Here is a 21,900-nt window from a genome sequence, read left to right as displayed (position 1 = left end):
GGAAAGGTACGCAACTCTGAAACCATGTCCATTCGTATTTGACAAGCTTATAACCATCGGAATGGTGGTCACCCTGAAAATGATGTGATCCCCACGCTGAAAATGGTGACTCTTTTTGGAGACGCAGAAGGCATGTGAACTGTAGTGTAAAGTTTCTCCCCTGGAGGTAATTTCTGAAACGCATCTACTTTTAGGTATAGTTCACGCTATTATTTGTGTGACCGGTGGTCTAAGTACCTTTTTGAACATGCACTAAGTCAGTCCTTTTTGGGCACCATGTGGTGTCAGCGCATTGCAAATTCGGCCAACCATTATTGGCTAGTTTTATTATGGCAGCCAATACATTCTTAAATGTCTTTTAAAGACAGAAGTTTTGCAGAGGATTCGCATGTAGGATGTTCAAAATCAGTCTAAACGCTAAAGGGGCTGCATGATCTTAAGGAGCTTTGTAAAATTATATGAGCGTCCAATAAACGGTCACCTTAAACTCCTTCTGAAGTTGACTTCTGGGGTCTATTAATCTTGGTCAGCTTCGCTGCTGAAAACTTTCCAATGTTTTGCGGCTCCATGTTTCCTTTCAGGAACACCTGCGCAACCATCGCCTTAGCTATATGGCCGATCCAACCAGCGGCCCTAGGTTTTTTTCGGCGGCAAAGCGAACACTCAAATCGTGCCCGGTAACATCCAAATCGAATAACGTAAGTGGTTGTAGCTTGATATACACTAGGTTTGTCAGATGCCTTTCTACAAAAAAAGACCCAAATAGAGGATTTCGCCCACCGGACATGACATGAGATTTGACCGCAACGAGGAGTTTAATTGCATGACGAACATACCCTGATGCGTTTCGGTGCCCGTAGCTACAAACTGCAAATTTTCTGGCATGAACAGGATGCAGTTCTCCAGCAGAGTACTTAATCAGGTCGAAACTTGCGACGAACTTTTATGTACATATGACCCATGAATAGGTTATGTGCATTTCGTCAAATAATACCGTTTGAGAACAAGTGTTGTAATCAAGTCCATCCAGCACACCAAAACTAATAATGTGCATTACTGTATGTATAGAGTAGTGCATGTTGATAACGAACTAGCTTGAATCATTGCGATTGTTAGGCCCAGTTAGATGCCGCAAGCACCGGAACGACTGTATTAGACGAAGGTGCTCGTGAGTGGTGTTATGAATGCCAATGCATTTTCGGATGGATGGACCGTTTAAAGCAACAAAGCGAATCAGCATTTCGACAAACGGAACGGCTATATTGGTTGATTACACGTTCGTAATAAACACATTTCTACAGATCGCCGCCTGCTCGTCCCAATCAACTTTGCTTTTCCCCTATCTTCCCTTAAGAAAATCTTGGCTGGAAGGTCGCCCATACTAAAAACCCTCAAATGAGATTTGATGCTGACAGTGAGACCAAACTATGCTGAAAAGTTTAGAAGCACCGTTCAGTTGTTTCATCCTTTCTGGAAATCATCACCAGCATGTATCTAAATAAACTTACTCTCGAACCCGGGACCTTCTAAACAGTGGTTGAGCACTTAGCAGTTTGGCCTAGAGTGGTTTAACGGCAGTGTGATTGACTCTCACAGAATAGTGCGCTACTCATCCTTCAATCACAGGAATCTTACCGCCTGGTCACGTACTGACTGGCTCCCCAGGTGGTGACTTTACAGAAGGAAGTCTTACTCGTCATGTGAAAGTATCATTTAATGACTGATCATAGTGCGAGATTCCGTAATTTTCAATTGAAACTTCGTCTTCATGAAGTATTCAACCATTGACCGGAGGGTGGCGGGTTAGAAACTCTGAATTTTGTGAGATGCGCGCAGCTGCTGATTCCCAAAAAGAATGAAGCAGCTGCACCGTTCTTCCCCGCTTCTCAGCATAGCAAACAAGGCAATCCCATTTGAAAATTACAAAATCGCCTCACACTATGCACAAAAATCGATTTGGGAATTGATTCACATGTTCCAGAAAACAGCTTTATTTATCTTAGCGCCATTTATTCATTGTTGCCTTGATAACAGCTAGGAGGAGACAGTTGTTCGAGGACAGTCCTCCTGGTACACGTTTGAGCCCACCTTGGCTTGTTTGCGTTTTTGATGGCATACACCGAAAAGCGGTTATCCAATAAAATAGGTGAAATAGACGTGGAGGGATTTCATCCATGACGCTCAAAATTTGCTGGCGGCTTCTCGCGGGTCTGAATCCCGTGCAAGGTGATTTTTCATTTTGTTTGCACTGGGTGTGCTTATTCACACCCCAACCCTGAGTTTTCCTTTGGTGGAGTGTGTGCACTTGCTAAGTAAACACAGTGAATGTTTGTATCCTTTTATATAAAAGTCCATCACCTGTCTTCAAATACGAAGAGCTCCCGGACTATTCTCAGAGTACTTGTAAATACATACTTCGCTTGAAAACCACTGATCGCTCGCCAGTTGTCTGCTAGTACCTCTGAAACTCCTCTTTTCATTTTTAAGAACTTGCTGTGCACATTTGTGATAAACAAGACATGATTACGAGAAAAATTGTTAAACGGACCATTTTGAAGAAATGTACGTGAGAGCTGTTGGTTTTAATCAGTCAATTGAGTAAACGGATACATCGAATAGCAGCGACAATGGGAACTGTTGCTACTGTTGTTACACTGGCCAGACCACCAGCAATGTTTAACCAAGTTGTATGTGTTTCCTTCTGGTTTATCTTCGGCGAAATTTTTTTATGAACTGGCATTCGTTAGGAGAAGAATATGAGTGTGGTGAATCACGAGGAACACTGTTGGCCAAATTTTGACCTCAGTTTATTAAACTTTTCAGGTGAAAATATTAGCTCTGTTATAACCACAGTATGCAAGTCTGAGAGATTCAAGTGTGACAGGCTGTGATTTTCTGCCGTTTAAAAATGGATCTGTGACGAGGATTCGGTCACGCTTTGGTTCTGATTTACAGACGAGTGTTGGTTCCGTCCACAACTTGATAAAATGAAAATGTGCTGGCTCACTTAGAATACTGTCTTACCTGTCATTGCTTTATCCGTCTAGAAGTGCATATAGATGGGACAATAAGTTGTTCACAATATGTTGACCCGATCTGAATGAGATACGAGGAGAACCATTTGTTACCGACCAGCGTGTAGTTCTTCTGAATTGGAACTATCAACTAATAACAAAAGATCACTACCACATAAGTGGAAAGTACTGAACAAAGAACGAATGAAGGAATCGATGAGACAATAAATCAATAACACAAAAAGCAACACTTGGATCGATCTACTATGCACATTTAACTGTCATGGCACATACAAGGGCGTGGCTAACATTAACAACTACAATGTTACCAACTACCAAAAAATGCTACCAAACTTATGGCCAAGTTACATAATGAGGTATTCGATTATCTACCAGCACCCACAGTAGGAAAAATTTGCAGCCCGATATTATCATCCCGTTACTTGGGATTAGCCAATCGGAATATATATGGATTTAAAGCACATCCACAAGAGAGCGAAGCAAGTACCAAGTACTTCGCATGTGTCCAACAGGCCTAAAATGATTCACAGAGCCCAAGGTCACATGAACACACCTGCGAGAACAATAAATTTCGTGATTCTCATTCATTACTGCCGCTTGCATTGACCTGCGTCCGCTTATGACTACGTTTATGGATTGAAGATCAATGGCGAACTTATTCCCCATAACGACAGTGAGGACTAGTTGCCAGGTCCCGTTCACATCGTTTCACCCACACACGAATCTTAGGCTTAGCCTGAAGCGCACGCAAACACAGGCCAGCGAGAATTTCTGTGCGATGCATGAAAATTTAATGCCCCCATGTGTCTGAGCGGTAAGCAATCCTGAGAGATATGATACCCGCCATGAATTTTAGGCTTAGCCTGAAGCGCACGCAAACACAGGCCAGCGAGAATTTCTGTGCGATGCATGAAAATTTAATGCCCCCATGTGTCTGAGCGGTAAGCAATCCTGAGAGATATGATACCCGCATATTCAATCTACAACAAACGGGTTTTATTTGGCGCATGAAACGAAATGACGTTGAAGCTATAAACTTGTTGGCACTGGATTCAGAGCTGATTAGAAGTCACAAAGGTTCACACTATTAAAAAAATACCGTAAAGGGGCCCGCCTACCGAATGGAGCACGCATTTTACCAACTGATATAAGCTGCATGATTTTTTAGGAGACACCGCCGAATGGAAGCCGCAACAAAAGAGAATTCACAGAAATTCCCACCAGATTTACGTCGACATTCAACTGCTCAATAGGCCACCTGTCCTCACTAGGAACTCTAGTCCGAGCAACATTTTAGCCTATCATCATACGGCCTATAATATATGGGATATCACAGCACAAATAGCCTTTCGAGTACCGGGCAGCAATATCAAGCAAAGTAACGTAGAACTGGGCAAACTTATTAACGGATTCCAAAATCCTCAGGACCATTTTGAACATAACCAAGCCAATATTCATAGGAGATTTCATAAAGGAAACTACTCACAAGGTTGCTGAAAACTTTTCGACAGCCCACAACCGGTTTCGCCCTTCTTGGGGCCCATCAGGTAGGCGCAGTCCCCGAGTTTCCGTCAACCTTATCATCTGCTTGAACCCAAATTGCACTGTTTTCGAGAAAGACACTCATTTGCAAATCAATTTGGTTTTCACGGGAGACTCAATTGAATCTCTCGTTTATGATGTCCACCAGCTGAATGTGCTGCACACAGGCCGCCTCATGATTCACTTGGCACGATATTCCAGATATCGCAGTATGTTTTCATAAGAAGGGCGAAACCGATCGTGGGCTGTCGAAGAGTTTTCAGCAACCCTGTGAGTAGTTTCCTTTATGAAAATATACTGCGATATCTCGAATATCGTGCCAACTGTAACATGGGGTGACTTGTGTGCAGCACATTCAGCTGGAGGACGAGATATTCAATTGAGTCTCCCGTGAAAACCAAATTGATTCGCAAATGAGTGTATTTCTCATAAGAGATTTCCTCTATAATGTTGATACCTAGCTATTTGAAAATTCGTGAGTACCTTATAGCCACTTAACGTGGAGTTCGCATGAACCACTTACTGGTCTTAGGGAACCATACTTTATATGGTGACTGAGACGAAACAAAAAATGTTGGCATCTTACTGTTATAGATAAAACGTCACACTGAAATTTCGAGGAACATGCGAGGTCTTAATAAAAACAGAGAATGTATATAAGGAATGTGATCAAGAGGGTGTCGAAGTCACTGGAAATTAGTAAGACGAATAAATGAGAATTATGTGTTGAAGTTAAGTGCCGCAAATCTGATCAAATCGGAAGCCTCCTCAAACCTCACTTGAAATTCGTCAGGCATACAACGAGCGAAAATTGCTGGCTAAACAAGTGGACTAGGATCTAGCAACCTGCTGGGTACCCCGATCAGTTAAATTCTGGGTTTCCTAGGGTTTGAAATCGCATGCAGCGAGATCCACTAGGAACCTGAACAGGTAGACACATATATCCCGCAACATCCAGGTTCATGAATTCCGCCTGCATTTCGTGTTAATATGTCACGGTCCGTTTCTCGCAAAATATTCGCCATTAAATGTTTACACGCTAGAACGCCACATAATTAGTTAGCGGTTTTTGGGAATTCGTAGTCTATATCCCGAGCGAATTAAACTGACGGGATTGATTTTTCACTTCCTCTATTTTGATTCCTAACCATGGTCCACGCTTAAACACCATTTCGCCACAAAGCACACCGAATTCAACCAAAACCTGCTCCCTTGCAGATGCCCTAATGATCAAATATTTCATGGAAAAATACACTCCCTGGATGTATTACCAGATATCAACAAAGTGAACCGAAAACTAGTTAAACCTAAAACAGAAGCTGATTACTAAACGCCACCAAAAATTTTAGTGTGGTTTCTGGATATCCCTTCAAGATATTATGTCTTTAGTTCATTCAACAAAGATTTTGAATTACAAAATCGTGTGTATTAGAATAATATGAAATAGAAGGCTTATTCAGACACAGACACACTATAAAAAGAAATAAAAACACAAAACAAGACATGCGTGGCGCTAACAGGCGTTATCCAGTCCCTCAGGTTTGTAGCACAATTGCAGCTTGGGATTGAAATTAGAGATATTCATTATGATTCGCACCACTCCAGGATACAGACTATTCAAACACCAATACAGATTTTGTGTAAAAAAACAATCTCTGGAATCTCCCATAAGTTCTATGAAACTTTTCCTTGTTTTGATTTGAGAAACCCCGAGCGAAGTATCCGAATTAGGGCAACAAACCCTTCTCTTTTTTTGCCATCCCTACTGGGAGAGCAGAGCCAATAATCTGTTCCCCGTACGATAAAAAAGTACGATGTCAGTTGATCCCGAAGTTACGCCTATTCCGTTTATGGTGCAACTGACGTGTCTGCAGCATTCCAAAGTGGGACTGGCAGAAAACTGTGAGGTGCCCAAAGGGATTCGAGCCTGGGCCGTCTAGACTGAAGTTTTCAATATCGTCTAATTGGCTACACAAAGTAGTAAGCCTTCGAGTTTTTTTAGTTTCTTGCAGCTTGATGGCAAAATGTAGTTTACAGTGATTGGAAATAATTCGCCAACCCAAAAACGGAAAATGATGTCGCACAAAAGAGTTTGCTTCTAAGGAGATTTATCTGGAAGGTATGTGAGCAATCTGATCTTTTTTCTTCGAATGATGATGAAAATCCTGATGGCAGAAATTTGTACGAGCAATCTAGCCTTGTTTCCATTAAGGAACTGAGTGGTTCGATAAAATATGTGCGCCACTGATATCTCCCTCATCAGAAAGATGGTAATCAAATGTCTCCGATTCTGCAGCTCGCTTGCTCAAAACTTGGCCGTTATATGCTCTTTTGGCGAAATGGAAAATGCATCTGTCTACGGCTCTAATCCCGTGGGAAATAACAAAGTTGTTTCGAAAACGTCTGCCTAATTGCCATAAAAATGTTTTGTCAGAAGAGCGCTCCACTAACAGGTGCAGTAAAACGGCCCTGTTTGGAGGACAGTAATTAGGCAAGGGATGACAGTTAAACAGAACAATTATTGTGCCAAAAATATGAATGTTACGCACGTGTGACATGTGAAGAGTGAATCGACACACGCATTAATGTGTGCGTGGTTTCGCACAAGGCTGTTTTATGCAGCTCCATCAACGATGAATATTTGCCAAAGTCACACATTTTTCAGTGCACGAAAAACAGCTCTCGACTAACAGCTGACTTTTCGCCCTATAAATATACACGCACCATTTTGAATGGATTCAGATCTTCGGCACACATTTCTGCTTTAGCTTATTTCACTCTTATTGTTAATTCGTAAATTAACTAACGCAGATTAACGTCCAGTCAGAATCATCCGACAAGAAAAGAAGCGAAATCGTGGTTTTAAACGCCAATTTTTACGTGTCCGCCTTTCTAACTGATAACTATTACCTGGCATCATTTATTATTCTCAAAATTTAACCTCTCATTAGCTTTTTCAAACCAGCAGAAACTCAACTGATCGAGCGACTGCCATACCTATGACATGGATTCAAACTTGAACCGAGATAAACAGGTTGTATGTCAGCTGATCGGCATGATGATTCGAAGATCAATCCGGCACGCAATAAAAAAACCCGTAGATAGTTTGGGAATTGAAACATGATATAGTAACATAAAAGTCTGTGGATCAGAATTATTCTCGAAGTTTGCTTTGTGGTCAGTTTTGTCCGTTCACGATAAAAAAAACCCGTAGATAGTTTGGAAATTGAAACATGATATAGTAACATAGAAGTCTGTGGATCAGAATTATTCTCGAACTTTGCTTTGTGGTCAGTTTTGTCCGTTCACTTTCAGACCCTTCGTCCCCGATGGACCGAATCCGTGCGAACGTGGTATTTCTCAGTGGATGTTGGCATCCTTCGAAAACGTCTATAATATGACGCATCTCAAGTCGTCGGGAAGGAAATAAACCATTACGCAGTGTCATGGCTGTTCGCTAACTAGGACTACGCATCTACGTGGTCTTTTCTCTTTGGCTTGTCCACTCGTTAAAGTGGAAGTAAACTAGTTTCCTGGTTCTTCATTTTGGAATTGGCGTCCTGCTCTGTAAGCCCTACACCGATTGTCACCACCTTGACAATCCGGCCGGAATATTGGTTTGTTGTCCTAATCGTCCAGACTCGGGGGCGTGGGGTGGTCCGTTTGTTGTAAAGACGTGACCGATACTCGTGAAAGTCACTTCATACCATATCAGCCATTGTGTAGTCACACCAGCTTGGGCGTCCCGCTGGCTGCATAGAACAAGGTGAGTGAAATGTTAGATTTAAATAGGGATGAGATGGCCCAACTGGTTAGAGCGTGGAAGGTCCGTGGTTCGGACCAGACCTCTGCCTCTCCCCCTGTCTAGCTTGGACAACCTGGGAGTATCCAAGCCCTCGTGCTTCCTTCGGACGACATGGCAGCTAGGCAATGAAAGGGTTTACAGTTGAAGGATTAATATTATTTATTAAAAATAGCTTTATGTTGTAAATCTGGTTCAATCTGTCTAGGATTGGTGTTCATTAAAAAATGTATCCATTTGCTGGTGGACCCACATATGGCCACACTTCATCACGGAGGAAAGCAGCCGATTCGAAGCTATTCCCCTAATTTAACCACATTGTGAGAGAACTGGGTTAAAGTTATTTCCGAATACGCACCATAACCACAATAACCTCATTCAGATCAGTTCAAATATTCCTACTGGTAAAAAAACGATGCTCATTTTAATTCAAAGTCCAACATTCAGTCAGTTTCATCTGACTCTCTATCTGTTCTCGTGATACACCAGTTGCTTCCGTAAAAACTGCTTTAAATTGATGTTAGGATATTTCCTGATCCCGAACGAAGACTTTGTGGCCCTCAGTTTGAGGACAAACCACGTGTCCATAGACCAATTTTCGAGCTCAGATATAACGCCTCAAGGTTTGAATAACCATGCGAGTGGAACACGTCGCTCAGCTCCAGTCATATTTTTTCCGTTTTTTTCGAATTGAAACCTGCCATCCTTCTGATTGTACATCATCTCCATTGCACGCCCTGATAGAACAAAAACCCACATACCACTGAAGCAGGAATTGGCCAGAAACTGTGGCATCACAACTGATATGTAGGTCTGCAAAGTCCGATTTTGCTGGTAGCTTGTTCTGATCTCTCTAAGTCTACTGATCCCTCAAACCAAGAAATATTTCCAAGACATGTCAGGCTGTTATCTTGATCCGTGTTTATTCTCGGTAACAGGTTGACGGGAACCCTATCTTACGCCATATTCACTTCATGAATAAAAATTAATATATCTTCAAGCTGCTTAGCAGCCTACACCGAAGTGTGAAGAGATATCTTACTTTTCCGGACTGCATAGTTCTAGGTATAGTAAAACATCGGAGTCATGTTGTAGGTCACTGCGAAAGGGTAATTATTGTTTTCGAGAAATACACTCATTTGCAAATCAGTTTGGTTTTCACAAAAGGCTCAACCGAATCTCTCTTTTATGATGTTCTACAACTGAATATGCTGCACACAGGCCGCCTCATGTTTCAGTTGGTACGATAATCGAGACATCGCAATATATTTTCATGAAGGGAGCTACTCACAGGGTTGCTAAAAACTCTTCGACAGCCCACGACCGATTTCGCCCTTCTTGGGGATCATCAGGTAGGCGCAGTCCCCGAGTTTCCATCAACCTTATGTTCCACTTGAACCCAAATTGCATCGTTTTCGAGAAATACACTCAGTTGCAAACCAATTAGGTTTTCAAAAGAGACTCAACTACCTGATGAGCCCCAAGAAGGGCGAAATCGGTCGTGGGCTGTCGAAGAGTTTTTAGCAACCCTGTGAGTAGCTCCCTTCATGAAAATATATTGCGATGTCTCGATTATCGTACCAACTGAAACATGAGGCGGCCTGTGTGCAGCATATTCAGTTGTAGAACATAAGGTTGATGGAAACTCGGGAACTGCGCCTACCTGATGATCCCCAAGAAGAGCGAAACCCATCGTGGGCTGTCGAAGAGTTTTCAGCAACCTTGTGAGTAGTTTGCTCCATGGTAATTATTGTTATTTATTCCCGCTAAAACGGTCATGTCGGAAAGAAACCTGTTTCCACGACCTAAACTTCTGAAGGACCGAAACCTCCTGGGGTTCTGTCTGTTTAGGAGAAAACTCTACTGCATTTTGGCTTAGATATTTCTAGGCTCATTCCGTTGGATAAAAACGGAAACAGTGAACGAATGGCAGCTGTCAACTTACTGCTATCTATGTTATGAAGAAAAGATACAGATACAGAATGGAAAAGACAGACTAGGGGAACATCATAGTCGAGACTCATATTTGTTAGTTTCTCTGTCAGACACCACAGCAATGCTAGCAACCCAATAATCTTGAAGCCCAAATGAATTCTTGCGGACATTCTGGCGGTTTTCACTAGAACCACATTTTACCTCTCAATTTTAGTTCACTCGCACGGTACATGACATAGTACCAACGGTACGATGTCTTTCAAAGCTGTCTGTGTATTTATGACAAAGTTGACGATAGCGGCTATACACAACGATTACTATATCATTGTTATACGTGTTCTGGAAGGCTAAGTACAGGTAAAAACACTTTCTTGACCCGAAAACATCAGTGAGCCCCAGAAGGGTTCCCGAACACCATGTAGGATCTAATTTCTAGCCTCGGGATAAATTTTTCCCAGGTCCCTCTCTTTGCTGCTTTCAAGGAGTCAAAATTAATCCCCCCTAGGTATTCAATGAGGTTTGGAATCTGTGTTCTATTTACAAGACCAGGTTAATACCGGCTTGCATGACCAAGCTACGAGTATAATTCTCACGACCTACAGTTCATGTATGAGGCTCGGGTAGTATTCTTCCCGCGGATTCTGTCACAAGTTGCACCGGAAGGATTCCACCGACGAACGAACGTTTTGGAACCAAAAACTAAATACCTACGCGTATGCCATATAGATAAGCATTCAAAGCCTGTTAACACAACAAGTACTCGCTGCATGCATATTGGCCAGATGGGGACTCTGCTGAATAATCAAGTGCCTGACGAACAAGTGATATCATATCTTATCCAGTTCTGATTTCACATCAGTCCCAGTAAGCCCTCCACAGCTGAAGTCTAGGATGCTGAACACTCCTCCGAAAGCTTGTTGGTTAAATTCTACCTGGAGATCCGTTAGACGTACGTTAAGCTGATATCATTCAATAACGCGGAAACAGCCTTACCGTATTATCATTCTGTCATTGGTTTGGCCAACCCGCCGGAAAAATCAAATAAGCCGTATCTGCCTACAGACCAGTTTAAAAAATATCACCATATGTACTCATATAACCCAAATTTTCCACATAATTTCTTATCCAGGAATTGAAAACAACTTTGCTTATTCACAACAGACAGAGTAGTGCACAATACTCGAAAGATGTATGTACTAAAAGTCATTAAATAGAAACCTGCTAAAATAACGTGTTGAGTTGCAGTTAACTTTGATAACCGCCTGTCAACTCCTGGTGTTCTGGTGTACAATTGTTTTTGATGTCTCCTAGTACCACATTTTTCTGATAACTGACACTAATTTGTTGGCCAGGATAACAACCGAAGTCGAGAATCAGTTGGGTGGGAGAGGCGTCTGGATTCCCAAATTGACAGTATAATTGGCACTATCCTACTACTGGTACTACCAAAGTGGATGACTGTCAAAATGCATGATGTACGATTAACACAAGCTGAACACGAATCTCATAAATTTTGTGCTTCAGAAAGCTTGTAAAAAAATGTCCGGATAGAATGCGTGAGGACTGATGTGTAGGTTCACATCTTATTTACGTCCATCATCAAAACGACATTTAAAGTAAACTGAACTGACACACACAGCTGCTAAGTGTTGGCTAAGAGTGATGCGCGCAGCGGAAAGCAAACAAAGACGCTTGTTAGAACGAATGCAGTGCAGTGCAACACAAAACAACGCAGTAGGTGGGCTTTTTCATGGTCTCCGATGCCTGAGGGATGCGCGTGTGCATTTTGCTCCAAACAACTACTATACTTTCACAGCGAATGGAAAAGTTAAAGGCAGCTATTTATTATTGTTCTGGGTTTCAAACGAATGTAACCAGCTATTTTCGTTAATATATAAACAGCAGACGCAGTTAACTTTGGGCTCACAACCCTGCTTCCCATTTTCCGAACATGTTGACCAGTTATCCAGTGCGAATTTAACTTACACAGCGTTCCGTTGCATTGGTGGCTGATATCAGTTTCCTCATTCCAGACGTCAATTCTGTCACTAGTACTACTTTGAGGAAAGTAGCCTTCAAGCTGACAGATGGCCAGTAAAACAGTTAAGCTGGGTATTTTTTGTACCTGTCACCATATAGTCTACTGATGGGTTGGGATTTTGATTGAGTGGCTGAAGATGAAACGATCAGTTGATGCTGATCGCAGACGTATACAGCCCGCTACTGACTGTCTATCTGCGAACAAGTTTGCATGCGAACAACTTATTCACTTTCTCGTCCTATCAGATGGCATTTCTCCAATAAATGAAGGCATTAGATGAAGTTCAGGAGAGGCGTGTCAAAATCCAACACTGCCAGTTTACCGCAATTCCACTAATTGGTGCGTACTATCCGGTAATGGATTGTTAAACACACTTGTACACACGTTTTACACTAGGCGGTTTTTCCGGAGCTATATCGCATACCACCCATGAGCATAAGAAGTTAGTCGAAAATGAAAGGCTGAAGTTGCTGAGCTGACAACAGTTGAAAATCCTCTACCAGTTTGTACATAATGATGACGATTATCAGTTATAGCAGTGACGGGGTAGCTTACGCCACCAACCGAATTCCGTAGTCGTCAGTATAACTGATGGTTGTGTGGGGGGATTTGGTCGTTTTCAATTGAAATTTCGTCCTATCACTGAAGCCATTCTATAGTAAAAAGCCAAGAAGCACTGCACAACTGTTTTGTTATCATCAGCACTTCGCACTTCACGGAATTCAGAGTTCCGAACTCAAAACCTTGCGGCCAATGACTGAATACCTGAACATTTGGACACGAGCAACTAAACGGAATTTTCATTTAGAGAAGATATGCCGTCACTCATCCTCCAAGAACAGAAACTATATTAGTAAAGTACTATCTGCAAAGGATATCCAATAGCTCCATCATATACCAGTGTGCTCCTGATCCATGCACAACGCTGGGATATTTTCAGCCTGCAAAAGCTCACATTATCTTCCGTTCCCGCGCTTCTCGCCTCTAGCTGGTTAACCATACCTAAATTATTTTCACATGTGCTAATGCACTACGCACGCAAAATGACTGAGTTGGGGTACCTGAATTTCCACGGGTGACATAGTTCTGTTTGTCTAATGAGATATGCCTTACCCTTTATTACTTAAACCGTCCATCGTTCAGTTGATACTGGAATCTAAATCTGCGTGAAAAAACGTGTGACATTTTGTAAAACTCAGGAGGAACTACGGCAGTGGTGTGCCTTATCTACTTGTAGATACCAGAGTCTTCTAGTGCAGTCCCGAATGTTCACAGTTAGACCTTAGCACAATTCTGTGGTGGTGTCTTGATAAAACGGAAGCATAAGCACTCACGTTACGAATTTTCTCCGTGTCAATTCAAATGCGAAAATGGTGGTCTTAGTAACGTGAAATGTGGAAATGTCTCGTACAATTCATGCACCCCAAGATTTTCTGTTTTGCTGCAGAGGTATTGAATTCACCGCTAATTCCCTGTACTTAGAAATCCACAAAATTAAAGTAGCTATGAGGTGAATCACGTGTTAACGCCACTGTTCAGCATCCGCATTCTAGACTGTTGAAAGCTGTCAACCAATACACGAATAATTTGTTAACCACGTGGCAGTGGACTAAGAAATGTAACCTAGACTTAGCTTAAGAGAGTTTGGGCAGATAAGCCACTCCAAATTGCCTTAGGATAGGTTTACACGCAGAAAATTGAAGGGTGGTGCTGTTTAGATCCGAAAACGTTCAGATGTGGTGCGCGGTTTTGCGCTATGATGATAAATGAAACAATAACATAATTTGATCTTTAGATTTTCAGTGAGAATGAACTATGGAGAGTCACGAAATAATTGCTACGGGTTAGGGGACTGAAGAAAATGTTCGCACAGATTTCCTAGCAAGCATTCGAAATCTTTGGGTCTACTGTACGGTTGCAGCTTGTTCGGAGACTCATTGAACCAAGCCAATGGTTTTCTACTTCTCCAGGAGTAATCACAACCAATCACTCTGGCTGCTGGCGCACTTTCCTCATGAATGCCGAAGCCGTCCTCAATGTTGAAACAGCATTTGTACACAAAGTCCCTAATCAAGGTTTTTGTGTTTCGCTGTCAGCATAATCTAAGGCTTGGTGTTTTCTCGTATGGGAAGTGAAACGTTACCGAAATATGAAGATGATCTAGTACTGTCTTCACTTTGCTCGGTATTCTGCGGTCTAATAACAGCAGGCAAAATTGTCCGAGACTGTCGATCAACAGTTCGTCGGCCGTCACAAGAAGACATTTCTACCGCTACCATATCAGTGAATTGCTTGACTGACTCGGCAAAAAACCTACTATGCACAGAGCTGAGCAAGAACAACACTAGGAACATCACGGTTTAGGATATCCAAAGATATGATTCTTGTGGTTGAAGTGGTAGGTGCTCATTGGCTGATCAGAGGAGCGCACACACATGCAGAAGCGTCGCATATGTCCAGCTGGCCTCACACGAAAAGCTTCGATACCCCGACTATCATTGAAAGCAAATTATTGCCAGACCGTGCCCTGGACACTCAACCGAGTTGCAAAAAAACCAGGATAAACTCTAGCCTCACGTCATCGCTAGTTAAGAAGTAATCCTACCCGGTTGTTGATCGATCTTCTTGAGGAAATATACGTCCTATTCTCCTCCGTGAAGTTCCACCTGCCTACTTTGCTGTTGCGGAAAAACGACAATTCCATGCAATACCACTTATGTTAAGTTCGTTTGTGGAGATGGAGTAACTTTCTGGTAAATGGACAGATTCACTAGCACCAGCAGAAAAAAAAGATAACTTTTTCGAAACTTTTTACTTTTGAACCGATAAACCAAGGAATTAGTTGTTCTCCTCTTCTTTGGAAGAGATTTGTGGGAATTCGGGTGAGTTAAGACACACTGCGAAAGAAAATAGGGGTTTAGTTTGTTATATTTCATAATGTAACATCAATGAACACCCGATTGCATGCCCTCTCTTCAGGAAAATACATTCCAGGCAGCGAAGGTGATTCATCCGGTCGCTGACCAGTGGGAACATTATCGCATGACGTCTGAATGGGAACAACAAAACGTTTGGCCGCTCGATTCTCCACTTCCCAGGAAGCCGTTTCAAGAGCCAAACAAAAGTGTTTTCTACCGTGAACGGTCCGTTCTGAGAGTGGGTTCATCACTGGGTTACGTCCACAGAACCAGTAAAAATGATCTATACTGTGAGTCGCTCTCTCTAAATGGTAGACCCTCTCTGGGCGTATTGTTTCCGAATAAACCAGCGATACGGAAACCACTGCCATATACAAATAGTTAGCCTCCAGCGTCTATTGATGCACGAACCTGGACGTAATTCCACTCACAGCGCACTGATGATGTCATCTTGATTGATGATGAAACGTTAGCAATCAAATTTCCCAGCTTAGCGGACATACCAGCAGCGGTCGGTGAGTTCCTTCAGTAATGGAGAGGCCTGTATTGCTTCCTCAATGAACATACAGTCGATGCACGTATCCCAGCCACCAGAACGTGATTTTTCGACGGTAGACTGTAGAATGTTTGCAGATATACACGTGCGTATTAGTCGTAAGAAAGCTGGAATGAGTTGTGATGCAGTGCTGCTTGAAAAGTTGGCTAGTGATTTCATATTCAAGGTGAAGGTTTTTGAATTCACTTTTCTGTTTAGTCAAAGTGGCGGCAGACTAGGCTTTTCAGGACTGTGATACCGTAAAATTGCCACATATATTACACGAATCTACTCCCGGAAACAAGCAACACAGCCTAGCTGACGTCCAAGAATTTTGGCAGGCTTAGTTGCGGTGTATAACAATTAGAGAATACCATCAATGAGGAAGACGTTTCCCACTGGTTCATTGTAAAGCTTTTCAGCACACTGAGTATTTCGTGCATACTCGTCCACCAGTGAATGAAGCAGTCCGAGGAATTATCTGCATTGATTGGTGTGTGAAACTGTTTTTGACAATTAATGATTGGGACACGGGTACCATGGAATTATTTCGAGTATGGAAGAAAGGAAAGTGAATTTAATAAACCCGGAATACTGAAGCATGACTCAACGATAAAATTACCACCACTTTATGCAGTATACAGACAACTAACAACTTAAGCAATACTTCAGTTACTATCGAGCAAGAAACTCCAAGTCTCAGTGGTTCCGAAATTAACATTCTAGAATACGACTCAAACTTGGAAAAATTGCTCAAAAGTATTCTTTCAAACTTGTCGGGAGAGCTTACATGGTTCCAAAAATTACCACCTTTCTTATTTAATTAAGTCCGTTTTTGAACAATGATCCAAAGCGGGATCAAAAGTTCCCACCTAACTTATGAACTGGGGCCTAATTTTCGATATATGATGATGATGACTTGTAGCGTTCTAGCAAATATTCGGATAGGTTGATATTGGTGATAACTGTTCTCCTAATTCCTTCACATTCGTTCACTTCGGAAACAATGTTACCATCTGTTTGAAACTGTTTTCTCTGCATCCAAATTGCAATTGGCTGGTGGACAAGGACTCACTCAATTGTGTACAATAGTCACTCACAAACAGACCAAATGAGATGGATACAACGCGTGGGATAGGAATAAACAATATTCAATACGTATGCCTGAACTAGATGGTCTATATTAAAATGAAAATAACCTTAACCTAACAAGTGCTCAGTGTTACCCACATTCAAGGCAGCTTACAACTGTGGTGTCGGGAATGCTTCCCGAAACCATTAGAATAGGGTTGTGGGCAGCTGGTGTTCTTGGAAAAAAGTAAGACGGTGCATTTTAGAAAGGCTGCGGGAAAATCCAAGGCCTCATAGGAATTTTAAATGGCCAAGAAACTGGAGTTGAGCGAGAAACCAGAAGAGCTTGACAGCACATGTGTTCTCAAAGGGGAAAAACGAGCATTCGTGTCGGCGGTAACCAAGCTCAGTTTCATCTATGGCACCATAAAACGTTCCATACAGGAATTAGTGTGCAGGGTGGATCGAGTGAACAGCTTTGAAAATAACTTTGTTCATCGAGAAATACTCTCATTTACAAATCAATTTGGTTTTCACGGGAGACTCAGTTGGATTTCTCGTTTCTGATGTCCTCCAACTGAATGTGCTGCACACAGGTCGCCTCATGATTTAGTTGGCCCGATATCCGAGATATCGCAGTATATTTTCATAAAGGAAACTTTGTTCATCTTTCAAAAAAGCAAACTGCTGGCTACCTGTTCATCATCATCATCATCGACAGCATAATATCAGTGTTCAACACTGACGCTTCACTGTCGTACAACCTCGATTTATTTGTAAGCTTTAGTGTGAAGAAAAGAATAGAGGTGGGCGAGGATGGACTACAAGCATTCAGAGGTGCTTGCACCTACAGACACTGATTCAGTTAATCTGGATAGAAACTGACAACAAAAACGCCAGTGACATCGGTTGGCAGCCATATTGTGCAGCATTTCCAACCAAGCGCAGTGAGTATCACGCGGTCCCCATCCTAGAAAGCGATTAGCACTGACAGCACCCAAGCTTTTTGTAACCCCTCTGCGAGGTCAAGGGTTGGCCACCTCTCTGCTCCCGCCACCCTTAACTGCGCACGGAAAACAGCACTCCCTGGCAAACAATGGTTGGATATATGTAACACATGTCCCAACCAACGCAGCTTCTGGTGCCGGACACACCCTTCAACTGAAGTACCCGTTGCACAACCAAAAACTCGCTTTCGGATTGCCTCGTTATGGTTTAACCGATGCCAACCGACACGTGCTATGGTTCTGAGACAACAATTTCTGAAGACGTCCCAGCTATGCTGCTCGAACAGGCCAAGTCTCACAGCCATACAACAAAACAGCCTGCACTGTAGCTTGATACACACCTCCGTTGAGATTCAAGGATATATCACTTCTATGCCACAGGTGTCCCAAATTAGCAAACGCGTCCCAGGCCTTGCAGATTCGTGCATCGACCTCATCTGTCACACTATAATTAGACTAATACAACATCTAATCTACGTAAAATGCTTTACAACTTCCAGTACCTCTCCCTGGATTGTGAGTCGCGTGTTCAGTGACTGCATGTCCATGAGCATGACGTTACACTATGTAGGTACAGAGTGCATACCAAAGGAGGGGATGGCTGTGATCAATTCATCCGAAAACAACTGCGCCTTCTCTTCGAAAATGAAAACGATGTTGTCTGCATATTCTAGATCAATAAGGTTTTCGTCAAAGGCTATTTTAACACGACAGTTTTAGAGACCTTCCAGCGTTCATGTCATGATTTCATCGATGGAGAGCGTGGGGATCCCTGACGGACAACGTTTTGTGTACGGAATTTTTTGGAGAGCTCACCATATACACTCACACATCCGGAAGTTTGAAGATACAAAGAGCTTATTATGTTCACAAACTTCCTAACCCATGCAGTTGGACAAAGCATGCGGGTGTGCAATGTTCTTGTAAATCAAGGTAAATCAAGGTAAATCAAGGTTATATTGGTCTAAAAAGCATTTTGCTTTACGATGACCAAAGGATATTGGTGTGTGTGTATGTATACAGATAAACGGAATGATATGGCATATATGTTCTATTGTTTGTAATCTGCATCTCAAATATTGATGAGGGAAGTTGGGTGAGATCGTATGTATTCGTCAAGGAGTTTAATGTACAGCACCTTTGTCCTGTGGATCGGTTGTAATCGTACACAGTGAAATACAGAAGCGCACTTGTGTTTCTCTTGCCTTCCTGGAAGTAAGGATACAGCACCCGTCTGTCTTCAATCTTGAGTAGTATTACTTTAACAACGTTTGGCTAGACCGATTTATTGTGGTCCGCATACATTAACGTGAACTCAGGAATCTGAAAAATGCCAAGACACATCTGTTAATGTAAAACGGTGCTGGGCATCAAACGCACGAGCGCACACCTGATTCCCAGAATCATCAACAGAACCACTCGCTCCATTAGAATTGTGGGGTACTGTTGAATTCTGACGTGAATTAATCGGTTGTCTAATGTGATCAAACCATGTGTCGCTAGGCTTAACACACTGGTACACGATCACCGGATTACGGGACGCAAGAACTTGAAGTCATTCCCTCGGAACTATCCGCGGAACTCCATCTGTTGAAATCCACCATCCCGGGGGCTAATGAGTTAGGATCCAACGTTTGAGTTATCCTTCTGGTAGGGTGAAACCTGACGCGGGTTGACAACTTACGGGGATAAACATTACAAAGAAATCTACCTTCGGGAGGAAAAACATGTGTTGTTTACTTTTTAGAGGAAACTGAGTAAAATGATTTATGTGCACCTGATTTTCAAGTTATTCATGCAAACTTGGTTGTCAACTCAGGTGGACGGAGAAAAATATAGTCTGAAACTTGACTGATTCGCGCGAACAATTCGTTTCAGTTGCCTACACCTGAACGCATCGATCAACACTGGCCACCCGTTTTCGGTGCGACTATGCTTCTGACTTTCATCCTGGCTGTTACGCGCAGCACTCTGAACAAAGGTACGGTCCAAGTAAGTAAACAATGGAAACGGTTTTTTTTTGTTTGTTGAAAAGTAGGACGTTAGATTGTTTGTAGGAAGGACATACCAGGCTGGCTATTCATTGAGACTAGAAAAGACTTGCAGTGAAGACTTCAGCTTTGCGAATGATATAAATATATTCTATCTTCTTTATTTTTTTGCATTACACGAACGGATAAATCAGAAGGGGAGCATTGTTTTCGATATATGTTTATCCACGAAGCCACTAAAGAACTGATCATAATTATGGTAAACCCAGGGCCATTCTAGCTCCAAAACAGCGTTCATGTCATGATTTCATCGATGGAGAGCGTGGGGATCCCTGACGGACAACGTTTTGTGTACGGAATTTTTTGGAGAGCTCACCATATACACTCACACATCCGGAAGTTTGAAGATACAAAGAGCTTATTATGTTCACAAACTTCCTAACCCATGCAGTTGGACAAAGCATGCGGGTGTGCAATGTTCTTGTAAATCAAGGTAAATCAAGGTAAATCAAGGTTATATTGGTCTAAAAAGCATTTTGCTTTACGATGACCAAAGGATATTGGTGTGTGTGTATGTATACAGATAAACGGAATGATATGGCATATATGTTCTATTGTTTGTAATCTGCATCTCAAATGTTGATGAGGGAAGTTGGGTGAGATCGTATGTATTCGTCAAGGAGTTTAATGTACAGCACCTTTGTCCTGTGATCGGTTGTAAATCGTACACAGTGAAATACAGAAGCGCACTTGTGTTTCTCTTGCCTTCCTGGAAGTAAGGATACAGCACCCGTCTGTCTGCATTCTTGAGTAGTATTACTTTAACAACGTTTGGCTAGACCGATTTATTGTGGTCCGCATACATTAACGTGAACTCAGGAATCTGAAAAATGCCAAGACACATCTGTTAATGTAAAACGGTGCTGGGCATCAAACGCACGAGCGCACACCTGATTCCCAGAATCATCAACAGAACCACTCGCTCCATTAGAATTGTGGGGTACTGTTGAATTCTGACGTGAATTAATCGGTTGTCTAATGTGATCAAACCATGTGTCGCTAGGCTTAACACACTGGTACACGATCACCGGATTACGGGACGCAAGAACTTGAAGTCATTCCCTCGGAACTATCCGCGGAACTCCATCTGTTGAAATCCACCATCCCGGGGGCTAATGAGTTAGGATCCAACGTTTGAGTTATCCTTCTGGTAGGGTGAAACCTGACGCGGGTTGACAACTTACGGGGATAAACATTACAAAGAAATCTACCTTCGGGAGGAAAAACATGGGTTGTTTACTTTTTAGAGGAAACTGAGTAAAATGATTTATGTGCACCTGATTTTCAAGTTATTCATGCAAACTTGGTTGTCAACTCAGGTGGACGGAGAAAAATACAATCTGAAACTTGACTGATTCGCGCGAACAATTCGTTTCAGTTGCCTACACCTGAACGCATCGATCGACACTGGCCACCCGTTTTCGGTGTGACTATGCTTCTGACTTTCATCCTGGCTGTTACGCGCAGCACTCTGAACAAAGGTACGGTCCAAGTAAGTAAACAATGGAAACGGTTTTTTTTTGTTTGTTGAAAAGTAGGACGTTAGATTGTTTGTAGGAAGGACATACCAGGCTGGCTATTCATTGAGACTAGAAAAGACTTGCAGTGAAGACTTCAGCTTTGCGAATGATATAAATATATTCTATCTTCTTTATTTTTTTGCATTACACGAACGGATAAATCAGAAGGGGAGCATTGTTTTCGATATATGTTTATCCACGAAGCCACTAAAGAACTGATCATAATTATGGTAAACCCAGGGCCATTCTAGCTCCAAAATATTGGCTTATTGTATCGCTTGTTGTGTAGGCCAAAACATTCCGACCTGGCAGGTTGGTCATTTGACTATGAACATCCGAAAATCGTATTCTGTCGGTAACGGGTTCGATGCGATTGTAGGACTTTCTGACCGCCTATGAGAGCTAAGTGCTTCCAGCAGTCTAAATTACCGGCTGGGATCAAC

General features: G+C 42.3%; 1 protein-coding gene across 1 annotated transcript; it reads left to right on the top strand.

Moving 5' to 3' along the window:
- Positions 1-9,652: 9,652 nt before the first annotated feature.
- On the top strand, positions 9,653-18,606 carry T265_00064 (hypothetical protein; the record flags this gene model as incomplete). The annotated part of the gene is given in 5 exon segments (XM_009163721.1): positions 9,653-9,765; positions 9,812-9,910; positions 17,493-17,655; positions 17,667-17,826; positions 17,858-18,606. 5 exon segments carry the CDS (start codon positions 9,653-9,655, stop codon positions 18,604-18,606), a joined length of 1,284 nt encoding a protein of 427 aa, XP_009161985.1.
- Positions 18,607-21,900: the final 3,294 nt, after the last annotated feature.

Source organism: Opisthorchis viverrini (genome assembly GCF_000715545.1).
Source record: "Opisthorchis viverrini unplaced genomic scaffold opera_v5_1, whole genome shotgun sequence".
Classification (NCBI taxonomy): domain Eukaryota; kingdom Metazoa; phylum Platyhelminthes; class Trematoda; order Opisthorchiida; family Opisthorchiidae; genus Opisthorchis; species Opisthorchis viverrini.
This window is presented reverse-complemented; position numbering and strand designations above follow the sequence as displayed.